The sequence below is a fragment of the Amia ocellicauda genome, chromosome 21 (assembly GCF_036373705.1).
Source record: "Amia ocellicauda isolate fAmiCal2 chromosome 21, fAmiCal2.hap1, whole genome shotgun sequence".
NCBI classification, from domain to species: Eukaryota; Metazoa; Chordata; class Actinopteri; order Amiiformes; family Amiidae; genus Amia; species Amia ocellicauda.
This window is the reverse complement of record NC_089870.1, coordinates 15,986,752-16,012,343: the sequence shown is the minus strand read 5'-3', so window position 1 is coordinate 16,012,343 and position 25,592 is coordinate 15,986,752. Positions and strand designations below refer to the sequence as shown.

General features: G+C 38.2%; 1 protein-coding gene across 2 annotated transcripts in view; it reads left to right on the top strand.

The window, feature by feature from the left end:
- The window catches only part of LOC136717074 (latent-transforming growth factor beta-binding protein 2), a 102,124-nt gene that overhangs the window by 46,913 nt on the left and 29,619 nt on the right, over positions 1–25,592 (top strand). For both annotated transcript variants that reach the window (XM_066694542.1, XM_066694541.1), the window contains exons 6-15: positions 447–650; positions 3,305–3,615; positions 4,549–4,651; positions 14,434–14,508; positions 20,597–20,719; positions 20,849–21,013; positions 23,222–23,401; positions 23,849–23,868; positions 24,146–24,182; positions 24,689–24,778. In XM_066694542.1, coding sequence (XP_066550639.1) covers positions 447–650; positions 3,305–3,615; positions 4,549–4,651; positions 14,434–14,508; positions 20,597–20,719; positions 20,849–21,013; positions 23,222–23,401; positions 23,849–23,868; positions 24,146–24,182; positions 24,689–24,778 — 1,308 coding nt within the window. The remainder of the gene's footprint in view (positions 1–446; positions 651–3,304; positions 3,616–4,548; positions 4,652–14,433; positions 14,509–20,596; positions 20,720–20,848; positions 21,014–23,221; positions 23,402–23,848; positions 23,869–24,145; positions 24,183–24,688; positions 24,779–25,592) is intronic.

Sequence of the window (25,592 nt, the reverse complement as noted above, 5' to 3'; positions counted from 1 at the left end):
TGGCGGCATATTCTTAACCTGACTCCAATGAAAATGGGACCTTATAAAAATGTTTACAAATTTGTCTCTCTAGGGCAGGGTAAAGGCCACACTAAAGGCTGAACAGAGTGTTTTTTAATAGCACAGGCAGCAGTGAGGCCTGGGCCTGGAGGCAGAACCTTGAACTTCATGAAGTGATTTGAAAGAATCAAGTTACGTTTGATTAGAGGTGTGGGGTCAGGGAAACGGGATAAGAGAGCGTTGCGGAAACCAGTGGATCAACATAAAAAAACTTCCCTACATCCTATTCTGTGACTTTTTATTGCTTCTCATTAGCTGACCCACCAGCAAGCCCCCGAATGTGAAAATGTATAAATCATGTCAATTAAGTTTTAGTGTGCTGAGGATCAGAGGCAGAGACCCTTCCCGTTTCTCCTGCTAATGACTCTGCGGCAATTTCCTTACAGATTTCTGCCAGATCCCCTGCATGAACGGGGGACGGTGCATCGGAAGAGACCAGTGTTGGTGCCCATCGAACTCCACAGGGAAATTCTGTCACCTTCCTGCCCCCCCCCCTGAGAAACACCACGCTGCCAGGAAAGAGATCAGGCAGTCGGGCCGCAATTCATCATTGCACTCCATGTACACCCTGCCGCTGTCCAACCAGCTAGGTAATAATTTGCTTTTTTTCTTTCTTTAACAACTTGCTAAATCAGACATTGGTAAATCAGCTATTTAAACTCACTGTTCATCTTAGATCAGACAAGGCTGTGTGTTTTTAAATTCCTCATATTGTACGCAGACTGACCCTTCTTCATACCAGCTGAAAAACAGCAGGAACATTAGGAACCATAAACTTAATACAAACGCTTCTATAAATACTTGGGATAATAAGACTGAACCACAGTAGTTACTTTTTCCTTTTCTCTTTGTCCTTCCCCCCCTGGCTGCTCTTTGTGACAAAGTGGAAGCAGAAGTCTGGTCAGATGTTGTAGCATCCTTAGCATTCCTTCAATTCTTAACCCTTTTTCCCTCTTAATAAACAGACTAATACAGAGAGGATAACATCTGTATGCAGTTACATCACAGCAGAAGCATCCTTCTTCTTATGTGGGGCTAGTTAAAGGGCTTATATAGGCTGCTGGTGGACATATGAAGTACTGCGGCCTTCTTATAAGGGTCGCTGCTTGTTTTAATATGCGTTCTGGAGCTCAATATTTAATCATCATTAAATGTTAACAAATGAAAAGGTCCAAGTGCTGTTAATTACATCTGGAAACAAAGGAGTATGAAATAGGTCACATCCTAGTATTAAGTAATGAATGCATTTAGAACGTTTATTTCCTAATGATTTTTTCCCCTCAGAACTATGAGGCATATTAAAAGAAGTGGATCCTTAGGAGGAGGCAGTAGCATTTAATGTATCCACCAGAAGCCTATATAAATCCTTTAAAGTTATTATTTGTTCTTTAAATGTGGTGCCAGTTTCTTCCAGACCATATAAAACTAGAACTACATCATTTTAAATTTTAGGTTGTTTTATGATTGACATTTATTGATCCAGTTATCATATGTTTTAACGACACTAAAATAGGAGCCGCATAGTAGAGTCTCAGCATTCAAACAAAGTGCTGGATTAAAATAATAGGGTGAGATGGGAATTCTCTTTATTGCACCTATACCATATTTTTAATAAGAATAAATTGATCCACAACCAGAATTCCCCATTCATTATAATATATGTTGTGTATATGCTGTATATACAGTTAGGTCCATAAATATTTGGACAGTGACACAATTGTCATCATTTTGGCTCTGTACGCCACCACAATGGATTTGAAAGGAAACAATCAAGATGTGCTTTAAGTTTAGACTTTCATCTTTAATTTGAAGATAGTTACATCCAAATTGGTGTAGGAATTGGTCCCCTCAATTTTAGGGGCTCAAAATATTTGTACAAAGTAACAATCATAAATTAAATTGTGGGTTTCAATACTTGGTGGCAAATCCTTTGCAGTCAATGACTGCCTAAAGTCTGGAACCCATAGACATCACCAGATGCTGGGTTTCTTCCCTGGTGATGCTCTGCCAGGCCTGTACTGCAGCTGTCTTTAGTTCCTGCTTGTTCTTGGGGAGTTTTGCATTAGAAATCAAAACAAACCAATCAGAGAGAGAACAAAAACATTAGGTATGGCCAAATCAACTATTTGGTACATTCATAAAAAGAAAGCATGCACTGGTGAGCTCAGGAACACCAAAAGCATATCTGTGTCAACAATCAACAGAAGACTTCACCAGAGTAAATACAGAGGGTTTACCACAAGATGTAAACAGGAAACACGATGACCAGATTAGCATTTCCCCAAAAACATCTAAAGAACTCTGTACAGTTCTGGAACAACATCTTATGGACGGATGAGACAATGATCAACTTGTACCAGAATGATGGGAAGAGAAGAGTATGGAGAAGGGAAGGAACTGCTCATGATCCGAAGCATACCACCTCATCTGTGAAGCATGTTATGGCATGTGCAGGTATGGCTGCCAAGGGAACTAGTTCCCCTGTATTTATTGATGTAACTGTTGACAAACACAGCAGGATGAATTCTGAAGTGTTTAGGGCTATACTATCTGCTCAGATTCAGCCAAATGCTTCAAAACTCATTGGACGGCGCTTCACAGTGCAGATGGACAATGATCCGAAGCATACTGTGAAAGTAACCCAAGACATTTTTAAAGTGAAGAAGTGGAATATTCTGCAATGGCCAAGTCAATCACCTGACCTGAATCCAGTTGAGCATGCATTTAACTTGCTGAAGGCAATACTGAAGGCAAAATGCCCTAAGAACAAGCAGGAACTAAAGACAGCTGCAGTACCAGGGAAGAAACCCAGCATGTGGTGATGTCTATGGGTTCCAGACTTAGTCATTAACTGCCAAGGATGTGCCACCAAGTATTGAAACTCACAATTTAATTCATGATTATTTTAGTTTGTCCTAATACTTTTGAGCCCCTAAAATTGGGGGGACCACATATAGAAATGTGTGTAATTCCTACACTTTTCACCCAATTTGGATGTAACTACCCTCAAATTAAAGATGAAAGTCTACACTTGCACATCTTGATTGTTTCCTTTCAAATCCATTGTGGGGGTACAGTGCCAAAATGATGACAATTGTGTCACTGTCCAAATATTTATGGACCTAACTGTATGTTCATTCTCCATTTCTTCCCTCATGAACCCAAATATTGCAGCACTAGAACTTTTTGTTATAATAATAATTAGTCTCTATTAGTCCCTAACTCCGAGCTCTGTGCTCCACAGCCTCCCTGCACCCCTCTCTGGTTAATGTGCACATAAAGCACCCCCCGGAGGCAGAGGTGCAGATACACCAGGTGGCGCGTGTCAAGCCCGACCAGATGCCCCCCGGGTCTGATGGGAACAGCATCGGCGGCGTGCAGCAGTCTGTGCACTCGGTACAGCAGAGGTCACAGCCAGGCAACGGCAACAAGTCCACCAAGCAGCATGGAACGGGCATCGGGAACACCATCAGGACAGGAAACGGACACACCAGACCCCAGCAGAGACTGAACGGGTATGTGGGGAGATGTTTCCAAGAGACCATCGATGGGCAGGTAAGTCAGTCATTTAGACGCACTCTATAAGTATTTGTGGACAGGATGTTTGTGAGCTGTGAGCACGTCTGCCTCGTGCTCCAGTTCAGTTTCTCTCCGCTCTTTCCAATTGTTTCCAGTCTTGCAGATTTGCAAGACTGGATGCTCTCCAGGGTTATCTGCTTGTTGACAAGTCAAATTGGATTTTTGTTTGTGCTGGAAGGATTCCTGCATTGTCTGGGTTGCACACTTAAGAGTTTATTTTAAAAAAAGCATTCACTCAAATATTCATGAAGAGAACCCTTTTCTTGCGGGTGGAACTTCATGCCCCGAATTGATTGAATTAGAGATCAGTTGTTATAATGCATGCAGTTGTTTGTGCTGGGGATGTGGGGAAAGAAGTGTTGCAATGCAATGCCTCTTCCCGGATCAGTTGAACGTTTACAATAATTATCCCATTGTGAAACCGACTGAAGTCTGACATGCTTGGTGACCTTTTGAGAATCTCAAAATCCTCCTCTGTGGCCTGTTCTTCTGGGGTTGGATCATGTTCTCTTTATAATTTAGCCAAAAGCTTCAAAGACCAAGGCCTGGATTACAGTTCTTTACTTATTTAATTCATAAAATAAATGGTGTCATCCTACCTAGGCAGTGTCAGATCTGTTTTTTTTTTATTGTTGCTGAGATATAGACAGAAACCATGCACAGTTGCTGTAATCAGCTATAAGCATGACATGGTTTCCGATCTGGGAATGTAGAGTTGCTGGAGGTAAGACTGAAGAAATTCACCCAGAGTCTTTGTCTGAGATCTAATTAAAAAATATTTGATTGCCACAACTTCTATTTTTGTATTATGATATTGGAGTGCAATGGTTTTACAAGCAGAGTATGGATGCATGTGTTGTATTATCCTGCACTAATTGCTGTTGGTGTGAATTTGTGTTTGTATCCCAGTGTGGCAAACCACTTCCTGGCCTGACCAAGCAAGATGATTGCTGTGGCAGTGTTGGAGCATCGTGGGGACTGAACAAGTGTACAGAGTGTCCTCCCAAGCCAGGTAAACACTCTCACTCTTCTTAATCACAGTGCTGCATTGAAATTCACCCCCTAAAATTCAGCCTGTGGACCAGCAGGCCTTCATCGACTGGTTTTAACCTCCTGGGAGTTGAGAAAGAAAGCACATAAAACTAACCTGCCATGCAAGAAGGCTGGACCCTGGCACAGGAATATGCTGAAGTTGATTCAGTCTTGGTTCATGTCTGCTAATTTAGACTAAACATATCTGTAAGAGTAAGAACAAAATTATTGCTGTTGAAATATAGTCTGAGGCCAAATACAAAGCGCAAAGAAAACATTGTTGTGGCATTGCTCACAAAGTGTTCCTTTCGCTCAACAATGGAGAGTTTTATATATTTTGTCTACATAATTACTACTCAGATTTTTCTTATAGCATTTAATCTTCTAAAGGATATAATGATAATGTATTACTCTGATCTGTGCCACAGCATTTAGTTACAGCAATTAGACTGTAGTGCATGCTTCGGTCCGCTGAGGCCTGAATGAATTACACTCACCATAAAACTGTTTTAACTTGTTTCCTTGTTTTTATTATTTTTTTATGAATACACGCTGAAAGATGGGAATGTTAATTTGTTTATGAACAGCTTTCATTGTTCCTTTAGAGAAGAATGGAAAAAATAACTGTGATTGATCTTTACAACCACATGTGTTTGTTTGGGTCTTTTGAAAACCAAAGTTTACCCAGTGGGTGGTTGTGATTTGAGGTTTTAGGCACACAGTGGGCATCTTAACAGCCCCACTGTTACTCCATTCATACTCCATGCTCTTAGATCTGACAGTTGGAAGTCTTATTTGTTATCATTATTTTTATTATTGTTATTGTTGTTATTTTTAATAGGAATTTCTTTCATAAATTAAAGCAGACTGACATTTTGGATCCAGAAAGGTTACATTTGTCCAAGTCCTGCTAATCCAATTAGGAAATGAATTCGCCCTTGCAATCTGGCAAGTGGTAGATGTCAATTGCTTGTCTAGAGGGGCTGCCATTGTTCTTTGCCGTGTATCTAATCGGTTTCTAATCTGAATCGGACATCAGATTTTCTTGGCCTCTGGGATATTGATGTCCCTTATATTTTGTTTTTTGTAGGCCAAAGCTCAGCCTAAAATCCAGGATTTTACATCGGTTTGAGCCCAGAATCACTGTGGAACTCCTCCTATTACCTTTACTTTATGTTTGAACACATACAAAATATTATATTTTACAAATCTGATATAAAAAGACATAGGGAATTAATTGAATTAGTTATTTTATCGTATTTTGTCTTTTTCTTAAAAAGTGACGTTTTGAAATTCCTGTTTTTTGGAAAGGTTTTGGGTTATTTAATGTCACTGAATTAGAGGAGCCAAGTCAGGGTTGACCAGATGACGGAGGTGGGATGAAAGAAAACAACAAAGATTGTCGAGCTGAGTTTCAGTTGTGGGATGACATTTACAAAGCAGCTCAGTCTGGTGTTTCTGAGGCTAACGGCATATAAAAATCATTTTTTTTCAGATTGCTTCCATGTGGCCTGATCCGTGTACCACAAATTGTTTCATTCTTTCCTTCAAGATTTTATGAAGTGGATGCACACTGCTTAGATTATGCTACAGGTCCCCCTGTGCTTGATAGCCATCTCTTCTCTTCATAAAATAAGTGATGATTGTAGACAGGTTATGTGGTGCAGGGTGTGCATTGAAGAGCTCAAAGAATAGCTCTAAGAGCTTCAGGGGGCTCATTTTGTGTACATTGAGCTTAATGTAATAGATTTATGTAAGGAGACAGTGGCATTTCCTTCTAATCTGTGCTGTGCAGTTTCACCGCACACTGGAATCCCGTGCCCAGGACAGCACAGCATACTCGGATACGTATTGTTTTGTTATCCTATCCCAATTTGGTTGTGTGTCTTTAGAAATCTGAATGTAAACTACCCCTCACCCAACAATAACGTTAAAAATTCTAAACAACTATAATTTGGACACTTTCCTTTAACTTAAATGTGTTTAATTCCATTGAAATACGTTTGTGATGCTCAGATGTCTATTAGTAAATTCAAGCCATTATTTTACGTATTCAAATAACTATAGCAAAAATGATGAGTGAGGTTTTAGCAACAGAAGAATTGAAGGATGAGTGTACAATGTTTCAATCCATATTTTATTTAAAGTTCGTCATATTTGTACAATTTAGGGCCACTAAAATGATTACTATAAATAGATGCTGCTTAATGAAATAACCAACATCAGTGAGTGAAATAAGTCTCCCTTCATTCAAATTTAAAGTCACCACCGGAAGAACAGAATCTTGTTCCTGTGCCTGCCAAATATTTATGCTTTACATGTATATTTTTGCTGAAGACCTGAGCAGTTCTTGGAACCAGGTTTACTAAGCTTCCTGATTTCCTTGAAAGAATAAAATAATCTCTCAGCATGTCCCGAGGGACTGTGCTGTCAGGGTGTGCGTGTGGCACGGCAGTTATTTCCATATTTGCTACAGAGATGCGAGTTCTCTGTTCGCACACAGGAAACACAGTCGTCTATAGTAAATTTCTTTAGTGATATATTAAAAGATGAGCTTAAAGGGATTTAAGCACAGAGCCTTTTTGCATTCCTGTTCAACTTCTCATTAAAAGACTGAATACCTGAGTTTGCTACTGTTCATGTTGCTAGGATTCTGGAAACGGATGCAAGATACTGTATTAAATTAAAAAAATAATAATTGTGCTTTTCTTTCTAATCTGAATTATCTCGATGAAAATAACCTTGTTAGCCCTGAAGAAGTTAGTTATATCCCTCTGTAGCATTTGACTCCAAGAGCTAATTCTGAGAAATGCCTGATGTCTCCTAAATAGAACATCCCTTTAAATAAGCTTTTCAAGTCACTGTTTACTTCACTAGTATGGTATCCAATACTGATGAGAATAGGAAGGTTCTTAAAATATCACTATTATTTTTATTTTGTTAGAAGGATCCAAAAGCGAAGCATACAATGTGATCTCTAAAGCTGTAATTACAAATGCATATGGTTTACAAGAGCTGTTAAATGTTATCTCCCTGTTCTTCTTTACTTTATTACCTCATTCCCTTTGTCTAAGATGAATTAATCTCTATCCAATTCTGCTGTATGTATGTGTGTATATATATATATATATATATATATATATATAAACTATACTATTATTAGCAGGTACTGCATGTGCTATAGCACAAACGGGGGCACTGAGCCAACTTTATGTCCCCTTTTAAACTAATCATTTGGACAGATCTGTTTAACATTTCCTTTTTGATTCAAAAGAAATTAAACAAAGAACATGATGGAAATAGAGAGGTTCTGGGAGCATTCTCCGCAATGCCTTTGGCTTTTAACACAGTAATTCAAATCCCGTCTCGTCTTCTCTGAAAGCCGCAGTTGTTCTCTGTGGGAAATGGCCCATTGTATCATCCATAATTCAAATGGGATTTATTATACAGTTAGCTAACTCTCAGTGACGGTGGTTTTGCCCGAGTGTTTGGTCCCGGGGTCCTCGTGTGGATGACATGCATGCAGTCTTCTCTGTGAAAGCCTCTTTGTTTTCTTGTCTCTGTAATACAGACTAATAAGGGGAGTGCTACACAAGCTACCTGTTGTGCTGGGGTTCATACCTGTATCACCAGATAAATTAAGTTCTCATTCAATGTCTTTGCTACTCTTGTCCTTCGTGCGCCTTTTACTGCTAATTAGAGGCAGGCTTTGCTGCTGGAGGTGCAGGTGTATTCACCGGAGCATGCCAAGGATGATACTTCAGCGACAGACCAACCAAAAATATGATAAATGTGGATTTTGATGCTTAACATTTCCCCACATCATTTAAGTATACAATTTTATTTTTAATTAATCAATTATACAACTGTCGTTACTGTTTTGTTTTAGTTGTTTTCCTACATGAAGTGGAACAGATCGATCTGATCCCTTACCTCCAATCCAGGAGAGTCTGTAGTTGAGATTTAAATCAACCTTTAGATTAAACAAGAGTTTTAATTTACCCGTTGGTCTCACTGCGTTTCTCTTTCTATTAAATGGAACAAAGTCTTCCTAAATGTCTGCGTCAAATGTCCCCCAGACTAATATAAATCAGTCGCTTACAGATGAAACCCTGCCCATAAGGCACTTCCTCCTATGGGACAGAGATGTAATGATGATCTCAACCCGGCAATCAATTTTCTTCTTCAAAGCACATCTAAGGCATGAGGGCTGGGCTATTTATTGGTTTGTTTTAAGGATATCTGGGTCTATTAAAACATGCTGGGGTGGAGGGAGTACAATTACACACACAGCTTGCCACATGAGATCATTTTTAACAGGCCTGTGGTGTGAGAAATGAATGCAGCACAAGGCAGGATCGAAAATAAACGTATTATAAATGTTTTATTACCCCCTGTCTGATTATTATTTAATAGCTTGTAATTATTTAACATTCCCAATGGTTATTAGCAATGTACAACACACATTCTTTGGAGGTGGTTAATAAAAATGGAAGGAATCTGGCTCCATTGATCGTGCTGTATTTGTGCAAGCTTTATGTACTGTATCAGTCGTTCAGACTCTGCAGTCTTCGGAGACGGCATGTCGACACTCTCTGATTAATGAAGCGTTTGTTTATATTTTCCCAGTACAGATGATGTGAAGGACTCAATTAGGAAGAGCGTACTGCTGAGGCTTATTTGTTTTGAAAAACCGTTAGAAGAAGAGACGTGTTTATTCTTTAACGCAGGCGCCTTGCCAGTTTGTTGTTAAGGGCAGTGAAAATAAGTAGCACCATAATTTAATTTTATAAGCTCAGTTCTAAACATGCCCATCATAAAATGTAGGTCCTGTCATCATTTGGCACAATAATAAGAAATACTTAATATGGCGCGGATATTTGAGGATTTTTTGCAACTGGAATAACATTTTTATGTACGTTTACATTTCTGGCTAATTAGGTCAGTGCAGCAATTAGTCAGTACCCAAAATATCTAATAATTGATGGGAAATTGTCAAGTTACAGTACTAAAATTGCAATTAAATATATTGAATATAAGAAAAATGCTATTAATTACAGGACATTCAGTCACTTCTGTGCATTACGCCACTGAACCAGAAACCAGATAAATCAATGACCTCATTACAGTTGGGTTTTGGCAAAGTATCTATAATTGGAAATATACATGTCAGCTTTCTTAAAATTACATTTTTCTTCACTTCTTGCATAAGGTTTTTTCTGTCATACTTCAGTAATAATAATAATGAATAATAATCATACAATTAATAATATTTTCAGTACATCTGGGTTATAATCAATGCCATGTTGACCTCTTTTGCAGTCAGAGATTTCTTGTTACTTTGAAAATATTTGGAACATCGTGACATCTCCTAATCAGACTAATTTTAGCTAATCTTGGTAGACTTTTTGGGGTCAATAAATCTGATTTTTTTTTTTTTTTTACCTTATTTTGCTTTAAAAGATAACTGTCTGTTGCTGCTCAAATCAGGACTAGGTGGAAGTAGGACAGTGATACTTATCATCCCATCAAAATTAAAGCCCCGGTTTAAATTTACAGCATAATTACGACTCCTGTTTTAGTTTGTGGCTTTACCTGAAACATGATTTTTGTTTCATGTCTTGTCTAGTGAAAAACAGCAAAAGCTAATCTTTAAGTCCTGGCACCCAGGCCCAGACTCTGTGCCTGTTATCAATGGTTTCCCAGCAGACTGCCAAAGAAGGATTTTGTCTCCTCACACGGCCCATTGGGAAACCTTCTCATTGTCACTGAAATCATTACATTATGGACCAAGAGAGCACGTCCAATCTTTAGTTCCTTCCGCAAAATTCATATGGATATTAACCATGTCCTGTGCACGTTTCTAGTGTGATGCTTCATGTGCACTATGCGGCTCACGATGGATTTATTGGCATATTTTTTTTTTTTTTTTTTGCTCACAGCAGAGAGATCCTAACACATGGTGGTCCAAAAAATGATGTCATTAACAATGTGCTAAATTACCAATTAAAGCTTTAGCCTCTCATGAAGCAGAACCCATTGACTTAATTGGCTCCCCCTTGTGCTCCACAGGCCCCTGTGCCAACTCCACGTACACACCTCATTTCTCTCAGTATCCGTAACGGTACTTATTCACTGATTCATGAGGAAAAATTTAGTTTTTACTCAAATTGACCACAGATTCGGAAAAATTATGTTAGCACCCAAAATGTATTTTCTTTCAGTCTTTCCGTACAAATAATAAAATAAGATGAAAACATATGGTGAATGCCCCCTTTGAGGTGGACAATAAGGTAAAATGAAGCAGTGGAGTGTGAAGGAATGCTTTTTATGTCTCTCTCGAAACTAACAGTAACAGGTTAAAAATGTCACCCACTTTGAGTGCCGTTGAAACTCCTTGTTTTTAAACTCTAAAGGCACAGACTTTGGAATTGAAAGGGTAGGGGGTGTATATTTCCTACTTCAAATTATCACATAGAACATTAACTATTCAATTAATCTACTCTTCCAGTCAGATGCTTTTTAGGTCACTACTAGAAGGCCATAATGATAACCATTGTTCAAGAGCAAACAGCAGTAGTTTCAGCTGTGAAACAGCGTGAGGAGGTTCCCAACAGATCTTTTATACAGCTGTACACAGCTGTCACACTGAAAGGGAATTACGTTTTTCATTCACTTGAAAGCAAGAAAAATCATTCCTCACATTGCTGGATGTTCCTGTCTTTATTGGGTGAACAGAGGTGAAATATTCATTACAGCCCTCGGTGTGTCAGGACAGGACGTCCACCAACCCCAAACATCTGGTCTTTAAAGAGACAGATTCATGCCATTAGGCTCATTGAAGAAGATCTTGGGAAAGAATACACCTGTAGACAATTGGCTCGGGTGTACGACGTGGGAGGCTGGGTCTCTGAGCTCCTGTGCGTTCCTGTGCGGGCCCATTCACACATTGACAAGTGGGCTGCTGTACTACTAGTGAAGTTTCGCAACATGAACAGAGTAGTGTAGTTGGTATGGGCGTGAAGTGTACAGTTAGGAGTGGAATAAAATCTGTTTGTGTGAGAGTGATTGTGAATTCATCTGAACATTTGAAATCGCTAACGTGTGAATCAGCCAAGCGAGCTTGATACATATGTTTAAAGTATTACAGTCTGCTTGCTGCATATAACACTTTACTGCGGCACCATTGGACTTTGCCCTCTGAACCCCACAAACTATAGGTCATCCAATGGCTTTCAAATCCACTTCCATTCGCATAAGAAAGTCCCAATGTTTTTTTTTTAATTACCACCACCACCAACATGGCCAGATTTGGGAAATCCTAGGATTTTGTAAAATGGGAAATATTCAGAACACTAGAGGTATTTTTTAACACTTTTTCTAATGCAAAAATGTCCAAGTTGTTAGTTTGTAATGTCAATTTCTGCTCAGTGGTGAGCAATGCTCCTGTCTTTCTGATTACAGTCTGTTTTAATAAGCTTTATTGAAAACTGAATCAAACCCCCCGTCATGCATCCTCTGGCATGTGCACTTAGCTGTCAGTCAGTGCAGATTCCACCTGATAACAACACGGTGGGGTATTTCACAAAATACAGAGCGAAAACAGCTCATTATTAGAGGAAGCACTCAAGAGTTGATTTGATGGAGATGGGGATTATTGCAGCTGGATCAGTAATCTGCAATGAAAAACAGTAACAGGTCATTCCTGGCTAGTGTGTATCTGACACGATTATACTGAGCTAAGCGGGACGTCTGTGATCTGACCCGTTTTGGGATAAGGAACATTCAGGGTAGCAGACAGACAATAGGTATGTGGTGTCTCCTGAGTCACACCACCTTGTACCCTTCCTGGGAGGACTGGACTCTGCCCTTCCTCCGTCTGTCTGAAGAATAGCATGATAAGATTGAGAAATAGGAGAACAATGGAAGTAATGAGTTTGTATAGCACATTTGTGATCTGTCATGAAGTCTAGATGATAGTTTGTTGGGCGGTTTTCAGAGAAGGTCCTGTTCTGTGTAGTCCCGACTCCCTAGTGGTGTCTGAGATTTAATTCGAGCGTTGACTCGGAGGCTGAGAAGCAGAGAAATAGTTGTTAGCTGTCTCGTCTGGAACAGAATACCCAAATAGTCTGTACGCTGGTATGTGCCACTTAGCAAACCAAAGGAAGATATTGGTTCCCTGCTTTAATGCTTTTTAATGTAGAAATGATTCATTTGTGTTCTTATAAAAGCCCTGGTATGAATACGGAACAGTTGAAATTGACAGTCTTTTTCATTTGCTTGTGTGTGATTATGTGAAGCAATGGCAAATGCAATGAACATTATGTCAGTGTTTTAGAACAATTAGAAGTGTTTATTTTCTTTCTTTTTCATTTATATGTTTATCCAGTGTCTGCCTGCTTGACAGCCTTTGACACAATTAGGGTGCACTGTGTCACTCTCCAAGCTCTGGCCTTCTCTGTATCAACAGTTTTGTTTGACTGAGTTTCGGTTGAAGTCTAGGTCAAATAAGAAGAGGATATACTTCCTCCCCAGGGTGTCCTATAACACAGAAGATTCAAAACTAACATGATGGGCAAAATATGTACGTCAGTGAAGTGAATTTACACAGCGATGGTTTTGTTAGTTTTACAGTTGCTTCAGTATTTTTTTTTTAATTCTATTTCTATTCTGTTCTATTCAGTTTTTCAATTGGGAATTAATAACAAGTGCTAAAGATTAAATGTTCCATGATTTTCACAACAGCAATCTATTTAAGAAAAAAATCCTTTCGAAATTGTTATGTGATAGTTTGTGGCATGTTCCTAGTTTTCTATTAGTATTTTCTCTATGTATCTAATTTCATGTTTTAAAAACTGTGAAATCTGTAACTAATCTTAGTCTTCCTTTTTGTCAGTTAGCTTTCATTAAATACCTTTGTCCTGCATCAGTCACTTTGAAGTGAAATCTCCATCGTGGACATGTGATACTCCAGTTTCCCTACCTTGAAATTAATTGAGGATCTCCTTTGCTAACAGTGTGCAGAATGAATAATGACATCATGCATTTGGTACTGTCAGCAGCTCCAGTCCTGATTCGGAGGTTTTCCCTGGGAGATATTCTATGAAATTGAAAGCTTTAAACACAGAACTGTTCTGCCGAGAGACATGTGAAGTATGAAACAAAGTTTGCCAAATTCTGAAATGCTTTGACTTTGCTTCAGAGATCATAGACAAAAACACAGTGTGACATGGAATCGATCAATATATCATAAATATATAAGTGAGTTTCTAAAAAGTAACAATTTGGTGATAATGATGTTTAAAAGTTACATGCAACCCCATAAACCATGACCTTCAAATGTGCGTGCACCAATAAATTGCCTTTGGTTTAATATGAAACCCTCTCAGGTATTTGTTGGAAATGATTTCTTACAGCAACACATGATAGTTTGTGTGTTTCCAATATATGTATGGCGGCTGCCATGCTTTTAGTTTTTTTAATAATGCCCTTGAAAGACCTGTTACTTTATAACTGTGACGGAAGAGAAGTCGAAACTCTATAGACCACAGTGTCCCTCAGGGTTCTCTTATGGCACTCTTATGGTTCTCTTTATTTTCTAGGAACACATCTCATTTATGTTTTATTTGTGTGTTTATATTGTTTTTGTCCATTTCAAGTTCCATACATTTTTAGCATGTGCATTGTTGAAACAAAGCAGCTGTGCACAGGGTTTACTATTTTCTGTGATCATCACATGTTCTCTGCCTCTCTCTCTTTCAGCTTATGCTGTGATTGCCAATGGCCAGGTGGAATGCCCCAAAGGCTACAAGAGAATGAACCAAACTCACTGTCAAGGTAAGGAGTTAGCGCATTGTTTAATTCCTCCAAATTCTCTATCCAGTGATTGATGTGCTAATGTTATGCTTTTTCCTGTGACTCATTTGGATGCCATTGTATTATTGTATTTCCTTTCACTATGCCCTGCTTGACAAACACCGTTTGTTCTTTGGTGAATAATAGCTGACTCAGTTCTGTTTGCTCTAGGCCTACTCATCCATTTTTGGACTGAGGTATATATTTTGACAGTAACTTTATTAAACATATGCATATAAAACTGACCTTCCAGCACAACAGGAGGCATGCCATCTGTTATTATTTTCATATGTATTGGTATTGTTACTTAAGAGTATCTGTCTGTTTAATATTCTAGCTTGGAGTGCCAATAAATAAAGCAACCGCTTGATTTGTAAACATATGGTAATATTGAATAGATGCAGAAAATTATATCCTTGCAAAACAAGGAATCCCGTCATCCTGTCGTTTTAATCCTGAGGGAGTTAAAAGCTTGCACATATAAATTGCACAACAAGAAAACAGGCTACTTAAAGTTGATCTGCTTATACAATTATATCTGTACATCCTGTATTTCTTAATGAAAAGGGAGATAGGCTACATATAGGTTAGAGAATAGATTTTTTTTTTTTTTAATTGTGTTCCCTTAGCCTGGCATTTTTAAATACTTTTTTTTTTCCTTCCCAAAAAAAAATATTATTTTTAATTCCCCTGGTGAGTGTTTATTTAATGCAAAACACAAACGGCTTGCTCTGCAGTGTTCCATAGCGCTTGTTGTTCTTCTCAGATTACAGTTGATCTGTACGAAGCGTGTTTTTAAGAATGCTCTGTAGAAGAGGTGGTGTGCCCTAACTCAAACAGGCTAAGTTTGTGTCTCAGAGTTGATTTATTTAGACTGTACAAAATAACAACTCCCACATGTAGTGACAGATTTATTTACCAAACATTCCTGATTTTCATAGAAAGCATGATGCAAAAGCCTGGGAGAAACTGAAATTATTTTAAAAGTATGTACAGGGATTGAGCTGTAATACACAGGCTCATTATAAAACCCACTTAACTGGCTTTAACAAAATCACTGAATTTTTATGTTTTTTACAGTACACTATATGTGTTGCATGTTACTGGTTGTTTAGTAAGAAAAGTTAATTATCTTTTAGTGTGTGGATCAATGTGATTTACGTTTGAATACACTGGCAAATAGGAACATGAACTGTCTTTGACACTTATAAAAAGTGTCAGGTTGACCAGGTTTGTGAAATATTGAACATCAATCTTTTCCAACATGGGAGTGTGAGCAAGTGATGGTAAAGCAGTGATGTCACACACTGCATAGTTCTGCTAATATAGCTCCAGGACAGAAAAAAAAGGACGTTTGTGTTTTATGTTCTCATGTCAATGTGTTTTAAGTTAAGTAGCTGTTGTTTTCAAGTTAAGTTCACATTGTTCATGTAAGAATGGTTAATTATCTCACAACCTATTAGCACAGTATACAGTCAGTGGGTTACACAAATATTACTCAGAATATTTTCTTCCCCTCGTTGAAATACTAAAGTAACATGCCTTTATACTAATGCAGTTAGCACTTCCATCCGATCCTAAAAGTCTGCATTTTTTCATTTAAAATCTGTTTTGTCAAAAGGAAATGGCTGTTCTCCTATGGATACTGTAGGGACATAGCTTCTGGATCTGTGAAGAATATTCCACAGGAAATTCTAAGGGATTTACCTAAAATTAGAAAAGTCTGCCTGTCTTAATGTGGTCCACTGGTTCACCTTGGAATTGAATGTTTCCTGTGCGCTGTCTGACATCTCGAGAAATGGGCCCAAATTGAGGATCCCTAACCTCAGTCATGCCCTGAAGGAAGTCAAATGTAATCTTCTGCTCACTTCCTGACACAAACTCAGCTCTACAGACAAGCCAGATTACTCTATCATTTTGTCCATCAATTCACTGTAATTTTTTTTTGTCTTTTTATGCCGCAAACTGAAATAGGGTTTTTCATGCCAGTGGAAGGGTATGAGGGATCAGAAATGTATTAAGGAGGCCCTCCCAAATGCAGTGCGGTAGATGGAAGCAGGCTGGGATATCGCCTCCCAGGGGACGAATTGAACCCTGGACCTTCTGTCTCTGCAAGGAATGAGCAAGTCATTGAACCGCAATACACCATGCTTGGAAAAAGCATTTCCCGGCACTTAACCTGCTGCTGTGGAAGCGTAATTATAATGCTTGAGTTGTAATCTTGGCAGTGGTCAGTTAAGCACCCGATTGGAATTTTAACAGGAGATACAGAAATCATAATTTAGATCAAACAGTTGAGGATGTGACTGTGTATGTAGTGGAGGGGAGCGGCGGGGCTGTCTCTGGTGTAGTAGAAGCACAGGAATGATTTCTATGACTGGAGATTAAATACGAAAATATATGGGTTACAAGTACAGAATCCTTAACCACAGGAAAAATAAAGGATTAACCATAAACCAAGGTTAACTAGTTGTGTTGTGTTTCTAAATACAAAATGAAATTGTAATAATTGTCTTACAGGCATACTCTTTGTAACTGGGTTATTTTGGGAGAAGCAACTGTACTTTTTGGAAATAGATGATAATGTTTCTCAGACATATTGCCTTAAGCTGAAGAAGGTACTTCATTGAGGTATATGATTTAAATAGCCTGTTTAACGTGCAAATAATTTTGTGAAGTCAGTGTAATTTGTGTGGTTTCTTTCGTGACTTTCGGAGAAATGGATTTGTATTCTTTAGGCAAACATTTGTATCAATTAATTTAGCAAAAGGGGTTAAAAGGCAAACTTTTTTTCTATTTTGTACTGTTTTTCACCCGACTAAGCCGTTGACAGCGACATTTTAAATGTTCGCTGAATTCAAAGTGATGTCAAGGGTTGCCAACAAGCTTAGTAATTTATCCGTCTTTGATTCTGCTTGCTCCTTCTGATCACTTCAAGATGTTTTATTTTTCTGTTCCTTTTTTGGGGGGCAGCAGAACTGCATCGACTGATTTTCACATAATATATTGGCCGACTTCTGCACTGCTGTCCCGTTCCTCTGGAACAACATTCCCCGAATTATTTTTAATTCCTGCCTCAGAAAGCCTGCCAAATCCACAAATGGATTTTTCTATGAGTGTGTCACCGTTATCAAACAAAACACTATGGTGCCAAAGAATGATTTGAATTTTTTTGTGCTCTATGGAACACCCCAGAGGAGAGGGGTCTTGTCATTTTCTCAACCTCATAGCAAAGATATGATTCACATTTCTTCTCACTTTTTCCAATACTGCTGTTGAGGTACTCAAGGAGAGTTACAATAAATATACAGTGACTAAATGCATCCAGATTGCAGAATATTTATTGCCAGATTAATTTTTCACATCAATCAGGCCATTAACAGTTTTGTAAGGAAATCCCCAGAGCAATGATACATTTTCTTTTTAGCCTTTTTTCTAGTCAAATTTTAAACAAATATTTAAACGACAATAAAACCAAGATGTACAGTGATGCATAACAAAAACAAAAACAAAATGAAACCATACAAATATGTAAATAAAGCATACAAAGTAAAATCAGAAGTGATTGAAATGAAATTTGTTATGCAGTGCAAATGCAACATTTAAATAAGCTTAAGAGAGGAAGTAACTGAGTCAAGTTAACTTTAAAGGTCTAAAGATGTAATAATTCAGGTTCCAGCCTAAACAAATACATGCAAACATACTACTCAACCTTAGCAACTGTATATTCCATCAAAGAAGAGTTTCAGCCTTGTATTTGGCAGACGATTCTGGTAATATACAGATCAGGAAATATCTGTAACAACATCCAACAAGGTAATGAGTTTTAATGGTTTATTGGTAGGTATGCAAAAATAATTACAGGCATTCTTCATGTCAAACTGCCTTGGATTTGGCATAACAGGGGCCCAGAGGACAGGGACTCCCTGTATTCTGATCTGCACGGTTGTGTCCCAGTATGCAATTCAATTATAATGTCTGTATGCACGACAGATTACATGCTGTTGTTAGAGCTGGGTCCATTCTTTTAATGTAATTGTCCTGGAGCTTCTGCTGAGTTCTGGGTTACCCTGAAGCCCTTCTGTACACTGTGCAAGTACAAACAGCACAGCTAGGACATCCGAAGAAGGGTATCTTCTATCACCCGCAAGGAGAATCCACAGTCACAGTCGTATCATGCTGTATTACAGATTCAAACCAAAAGGCACAGCTTGTTTTCCGTGTGAGCATCTCAGTTGTTCAGTTTATCTGTATCGTTTTTAACGTAACAGTTATATTATTTATTATAAAGGAATGTAAGAATCTGACTCATGGTCCAGATTTGTTTTCTATGCAGAGTGAATTCAGTCCCATGTTTCTGTGCAGTTTGATCCTGCACGCACAAGCAAACGAATTTACATTATGTTCTCAAATTGCCTCACATCATTATGCCAGGCAAGAATAATGTTTGGCTTTGTGCCTTCCTTGGAATCCCTTTGTTTACATCTTGAATGCTAATATTTTTCCTTTAGTTAACCAATGGTTTGACCTTGTCATGTAGTTCTGTAACAGTTTCATTGGAATTCATATTGTTTATTAAATGTATTGTTACTCAAGGATATAAATTCAGATTTTCCATCAAGGGTTTGTTTCAAGAGTTGAAATTCAGTATTCTGGAAAATATGTAATGGCAGATTATCAAATTCATTCACCATTTTGACAAGAACTTAAGTTATGTGTCTTTTACATAGTGACAACATTGGTTTCTTACTGTATTCCAAGCACCACATCAATGAGAGTGCTGGTGAAATATGTTTTATATTGTTCACTATATTTACTGCATTCATGAATTTATAGCATGAGATAAGTGCCGGGTTCCCAGCTGTTCAGAATAAAAACATTTAAACACTAATACCTGTCACAGACACAGCATTTTAATTTTTGTAGACACTAGCAAGTAAATAAATTAAAAGGAAACATTACTAATGTTGAAGCTTTTCCAAAATGACTCTTGATTTCCTGGAAAATTACATTTGGAAAATATGTAAATATGTATTTTGTATATTAAAGGTTTTTAATTATCTAGTTACATTTCAAAACAACGATTTCATTGTTTTTCCAATTAAAGATGTCTTTGTTTTAAGCCAAAATATATGTATAAAATATATATTTTGGCTTTTGCAGCACTATAATTGTTATTATTATTATTATTTTTATCTGATGTACTGTTTTCTCCTATGGTTTATTTGATATGTTAAACATCCAAAAATGCATATTTGAAAGAAAAAAGACAAAATAATTGTTGTATACTGAAAGGGCTACTGCAAATTTTCTTCAAATAACTGGCTTTTTGTTTTGTGAAAGCATCATTCCTCCTGATTTATACCAGCAATCCTTGATTATACTACTTGAGCTGGAGATGTTTGACATTTCACTTGCGTTTCTGACTATTCACAGCTTTGTAGTGGGGCTATCAATATCCTCACCTATTTTAGGTTTATCACAGCACATTTGCACAGTAATTTAAATTTTCTCATTATTATACCTTGCATTTACTCCCAAGTTTACAAATAAAAAGAGCAATAGAGTTTGTAGGAATCTTAGAGAAGTTTCAACTGATTGCTCATCTTTCCACAGTCACACTTTATAACTGTTTTTATTAATAAATACACCTGCACACAGTTCTGCTCTACATAACCTTTTTTCTCTCTCAGCACAATAAAAATAGCTGTAACTCTAGGTTTCCTTTATATGCAGCCATTATGTTGACTGAATTCAAGTGAATATGACGTTCATGTAAATAAATGAATCTGGAACAATAATACCAATACCTGGGTCTGGTAGACTAGACTAGTCTGGAATTCGCAACCCTTGATGGGTACCTGCGTTACAAGGTTGCCAAGGTGTCCAGCTGTTTCCTGAAGGTATGTTTGGTGAATTAAACCCTGCTATTACCAATCTAACTCCTGGTGAGAGGACATGCCATTTTCCCGTGCAGACAAACGGTGTCCTCTGTAATTCTGTCATGCGGTCTCCCCTTATTGTGTCTATGTAACACTGTTTTTGAGTTTTTTCTTTCTTCCTTTTCCAGACATTAATGAGTGCCTAATGTCGGGGATATGTAAGAATGCAGATTGTATGAATACGCGAGGGAGCTACAGATGTACCTGCAAGGCTGGCTTCATGTTGGACACCTTACGCGGTCACTGTGTCTGTGAGTGTCTCACTGCCTGACGCACACGGCCCAGAGCTGCCACAGTTTAATGTCTGCTTCGCTGCTTCCAACCTCTGGTGGCAATTTGTCTCTCCGTTACTTATAACAACTTTTATTTTTCTCTTGCAGCTGACAAAGCAGTGTCATTGATACAGGGCATGTGTTACCGTTCAGTGTCGGGAGGAAGCTGCTCCCTGCATCTCTCTCAGCAACTTACCAAACAGATTTGCTGCTGCAGCCGTGTGGGCAAAGCCTGGGGCACCGCCTGTGAGAGGTGCCCACTGCCTGACACCGGTAAACTCACACTGTCTCTTATCTATACAGTGACAAAACATGACATGACAAACGCTTCAAACCTGACCAGTGTGCTGATATGATATGAAAGAACCATTATGAACCTCTTCAGACTAACTCCTATTTATTAAGGATTGCTTGATGCTGTCAAATAATACAGTTAAATTATCTTGTTGAAGGAATGCTGGTGATCTGTGACTTGGAAACAAATAGTGTCTTAGTTTTATGACACAAAGAGGCATTATTGGTCTAATCATAATCTAATCATTATGATTGATTGATTTTTCTACTGAGAGACAGATATGGTTTTGAATTCTCTCAGCACTTTGATTACATTAATACCATCATAGTTAGTAATGTGGATCCCCGCTGTCCTTGAGCTCAGAAGGTCAAATTGCATTAAAATTAGTTGTCCAAGAGAGAACCGCTAATAAGATGTTCTCTTCTGAGAACCGATAAACCATTATGCCAGTATCCAGTTTCTTTCGCAGGACTAACAGTTCTCTTCTCCCTGTAGAAAAATTAAACCTGAAATCGCTCTGGCTTGGTGGTCTCAGTTCTTGTAACTGCCGGCCAAATATAAGTTTTGGGGATTCTTTAGAAATGCTGATTGTTTACTCTGGAAGTATGCCACCTGCAAAAGAAAAAAAAAACAGAATCCTGTTTTGCAGATAATTTGTACAAGGTTGACAGTAAATGCTGCTTTTTTGACACACTGAAGTAATTTGATTGAACTCTACTTCCTAGCACTGTAATGGCGTTCTTGGCTTCTGCCTGTGCTGGATGGAGAAACCCAATCACAGACTTGTACAAGACTTGTCAGGTGTTTCTCCTTTTTGCATTTGTTTCAAAAACCTAGCAATTGTCCTTCCAATTCCTCAGAGCTGTAGCTGTTTTTTGTGCAGTAGAATACACTCCTCAAAGCCTTCAGAACAAATCACATGCTCTGAAGGCATGTTGCATGTTTTAGATTTTTTCATTTGAATTGGGGAGTTCTAAAATCCTGTGCTGTATCTGTGGACATCTTGCATTCTGACACATGGCTTTGAATGAGACATCCACCTTGTACTTCAGTCCAGCTTTACAGCTCCAAACAGATTTTTATTTGCTTTAGGAAACTAAGAGTGTACACCAAGGGAAAATAATAGGAAATGGGTTGTCATCTACTCCTCTCTCTTTGATCTTATCTTGGTCTGAGAAAATGTCACAATATGTTGTGGCTCTCTCCACATTTCAGATGAAAGCTGCTGTCATTGATTCACATGCTGTTGTTGCATGGACCTCCGTGCTTGCTTGTCCAGAGACCGAGTTCTCCCAACAGATGTACAGCCATTCAGTGTTGCTTCTGAAGATTGGGGGAGGAGGGGGTGGGGGGTGCAGAGTAAGTAGCGGGCTGTTAGACTGGAGGATCTTGATACAAGGTCTTAATTACAAGGTTGGCAGCAGTTGTCTGGATATGGTCCTGTTTCGGCTTGGCTGTGAACCGCTTTCCCACAGTTTCCTCTTCCGATCAAGTTACCCCCCCAGTTCAGCTTTCATCTTCATCTGTGTTTATCAGAAATATCGCCTCTGGTTGCAAAGTGGGAATACGTCTACCCATTGACTCCTCTTTGGGTTTAATTAGGCTGATGTAATTTATTGATTTACCGTGTTATGTGCTTCCAAAGTAAATATTGTATTGGACCACTGATATCTGTGAATCCTGCAGTACTGTACATTTTAACGGCAGTGCAGAAATGCTCATTCCTCATGACAATTGTGCATAAAGTGTAACCCCATCATAGCCTGCCTATGCCTGCCAGTCCTGACCAAGAAAGATCTCCACAGGTCTATGGCTAGCGTTGACACAGCTTTTAAATTATTTTTAAATGTATATATTCCTACAATCCCCCTCTGACAGCTCCTTGTACATCATGGATATGTTTTTGGTTTTCCAAGACATTTCCTGTAGACTCCTCTGGGGAAGCTATAATTCAATGATACTGGCAATTCACTCTTTAGCAATGGCTCAATGACAAAAGTTACTAATTAAGGATAAGTTATGGTATTCTGTACACAATGGTATTACATGGATGGCTTGCAGTATTACTGTGAAAGCAAGAACGAAACGCATCATCCTGTGTTGTAATGACACATTGGCAGTATTTCACATCCGCTTAGGAAAACATTTGGGATGCATATATTTCTTAAGGCTCTTCTCTTCTGCAGACCACTTTAAGGAGATCTGCCCAGCTGGCCATGGCTACACGTACTCCCGATCTGACATTCAGATCTCACTGCGGGAGGCAGAGGAAGAGGAAATCGCCGAAAGTTTAGACTCCCAGCACCACTATCACCACACCCCCAACACCCAGCAGACACACAGGGTGGCCAGCTCGCAGCCTGCAGGTAAGGTGGACAGGGAATCAGGGCCTGTCTCCATCCAGAAACAGCCAGGAATTGTTACCAAGAGCAATATGGAAAGAACCCCTACATATTTCACTTAGTGGCCCTGTAACTTACATTTTTACAAAACGGTGGTGTCTTTCAGTATCTTTCAAGCCATGAAATCGAATTGGATTCCGATCACTGAGAAACATATAAGACAAGTCTCTGAGGAGGTTTTAAAGATACAATCTAGCACATTTTCAGATAGTAGTGATAAAACATGCTTTCAATTTGTGCTTTAATTCATTTCATATACATCCTGTGATTACACAATATACCTCAGACAAAAAAGGGATGTATTCCAGTAAAGAACACAATATCCTGGTTTGGACAGAATGTTACTCAAAATAATGTAAGTTTCTTCCATAACCCTCAAATTATATATTTTTTTCTCTTTAATTTTAACAGATGTCGGGACAGTCACAACAGTAAGTTTTTGTTTTCTGTTTGTCAAGAACTCTGTGAAAACTCTGTGAATTTAAGCCTTTATTAATTGTTGCCTGAAGATACTAAATAATATGTTATGATCACCATAGTTTATTCTGTATTCAGATTGGGTTTTATTTATTGGAAAAACCAAATAATTAAAGCGCTATGTAGGATAAAAGACCTGAAGTCTGGTTCATATAAAATACGCACAAAATATATGTAACATGGACTGTTTCAAATGAATGATCTTCATTCCAGTATGTTTATTTCCCCCAGCCTCCTGTTCTAACTGATGCTTCTCCCAAATTTCAAGGTATTTATTTATTAAAAATGTTTTATATAATATTTACTTCACATAAACGAACACTGGGAAAACAGGATTTGCTTTTCATGCTCACCTATTACATGGGCAAAGATGTTCATTAATATTGAGATCAAGGACTGCAGTCACAATGCCAGTAAGGATGACTGTGAACATACATTTGATATACAATAACATGAATATGATTTATTTATGCTGTTTTAAACTGTATAAAGAAGAGGCGAACTGCAGGCTGTATGCCAATAAAAAAAACATTGCAATAACAGTTCAGAATTGCTGTGTGTCGTAACAGCAGACAATAATATTGACCTGCAGACTAGATGTTTTTTTATCTGTCCGATACCAAATTTAGCATTTCAGTCTGAATCTTTACCACGTCTGTCATGATTTTGTGATTGTAGACTGCGTTATTGTTACTGGAAGACCAGCAAATCTGTTCACGCTCAGTCTAGTTCTTTCCATCTTTACATGCTAACACCTGTCTTTGCTTTTTCCAGTTAAGACAACACCTCATTCTCCCATCAACCTCAAACCTGAGTCTGTGGGCCAGGAGACGGCCTCCATCGATGTAGCCACCCAGGTCACAGGTGAGAAAATACACTGACTTACTCAACATGAACTTACCTAGATAAAGATGCATGATCCAGCTTATTGCTATAATTCGGGCCAGCCTTGAAGAATAATATATAATAACATTTTTGTATTATTATTTAGCCTCTCTCTGTCTCCTAATGTCTTAATTGGTCAGTCGTCTTTTAATATATTGTAATCCTGTTCTACTCCCAACAGAAATCAGTATCTTTCCTTTTCAGTTTACTACTATGGAAAAAGTAAATCATAATCCACTAACTTAAGAAATCTGGAGGACAAAATCAGACACTAAAACTATTTTAATAACATGTTTAACTGCTTAAGTACTTCAGGGTTGTGTACTACTCTCAAATACTTGTATGGTATATACCAAATAAATCTGCACTGATGTATTTAATTACGCTATCCAAAATGGGAGGCCCTTTGGTGCCTTTTGGTTTATACATTATTATATCCATGTACAATTTACTTTGGCAGATTAAACCGTTTCTTATATTGTTGAGTATTTACTGCACTGTCCCAGTCATAATGCTATACTTTGGTTACCACTGAACTATTATAATGTGAACCGTGGAAATCTTATTACAGAGTAAAGTTAAAAACAAGTCTTATATATACCACACATATTAATATGTTATCATTTTTAATGAAATTACAGCATACTTATTCCATTGACCTCAGTGTTCGTTTTCCCACATGTTAACAATAATGCCTTCACAGATATCGGACCGTTTTGTCCCTTGGTAACTAACTTGTGATATTGAATCTTAATTCTGAGCTCAGGAAATAAATCCCTGATAAGGTTTTTCG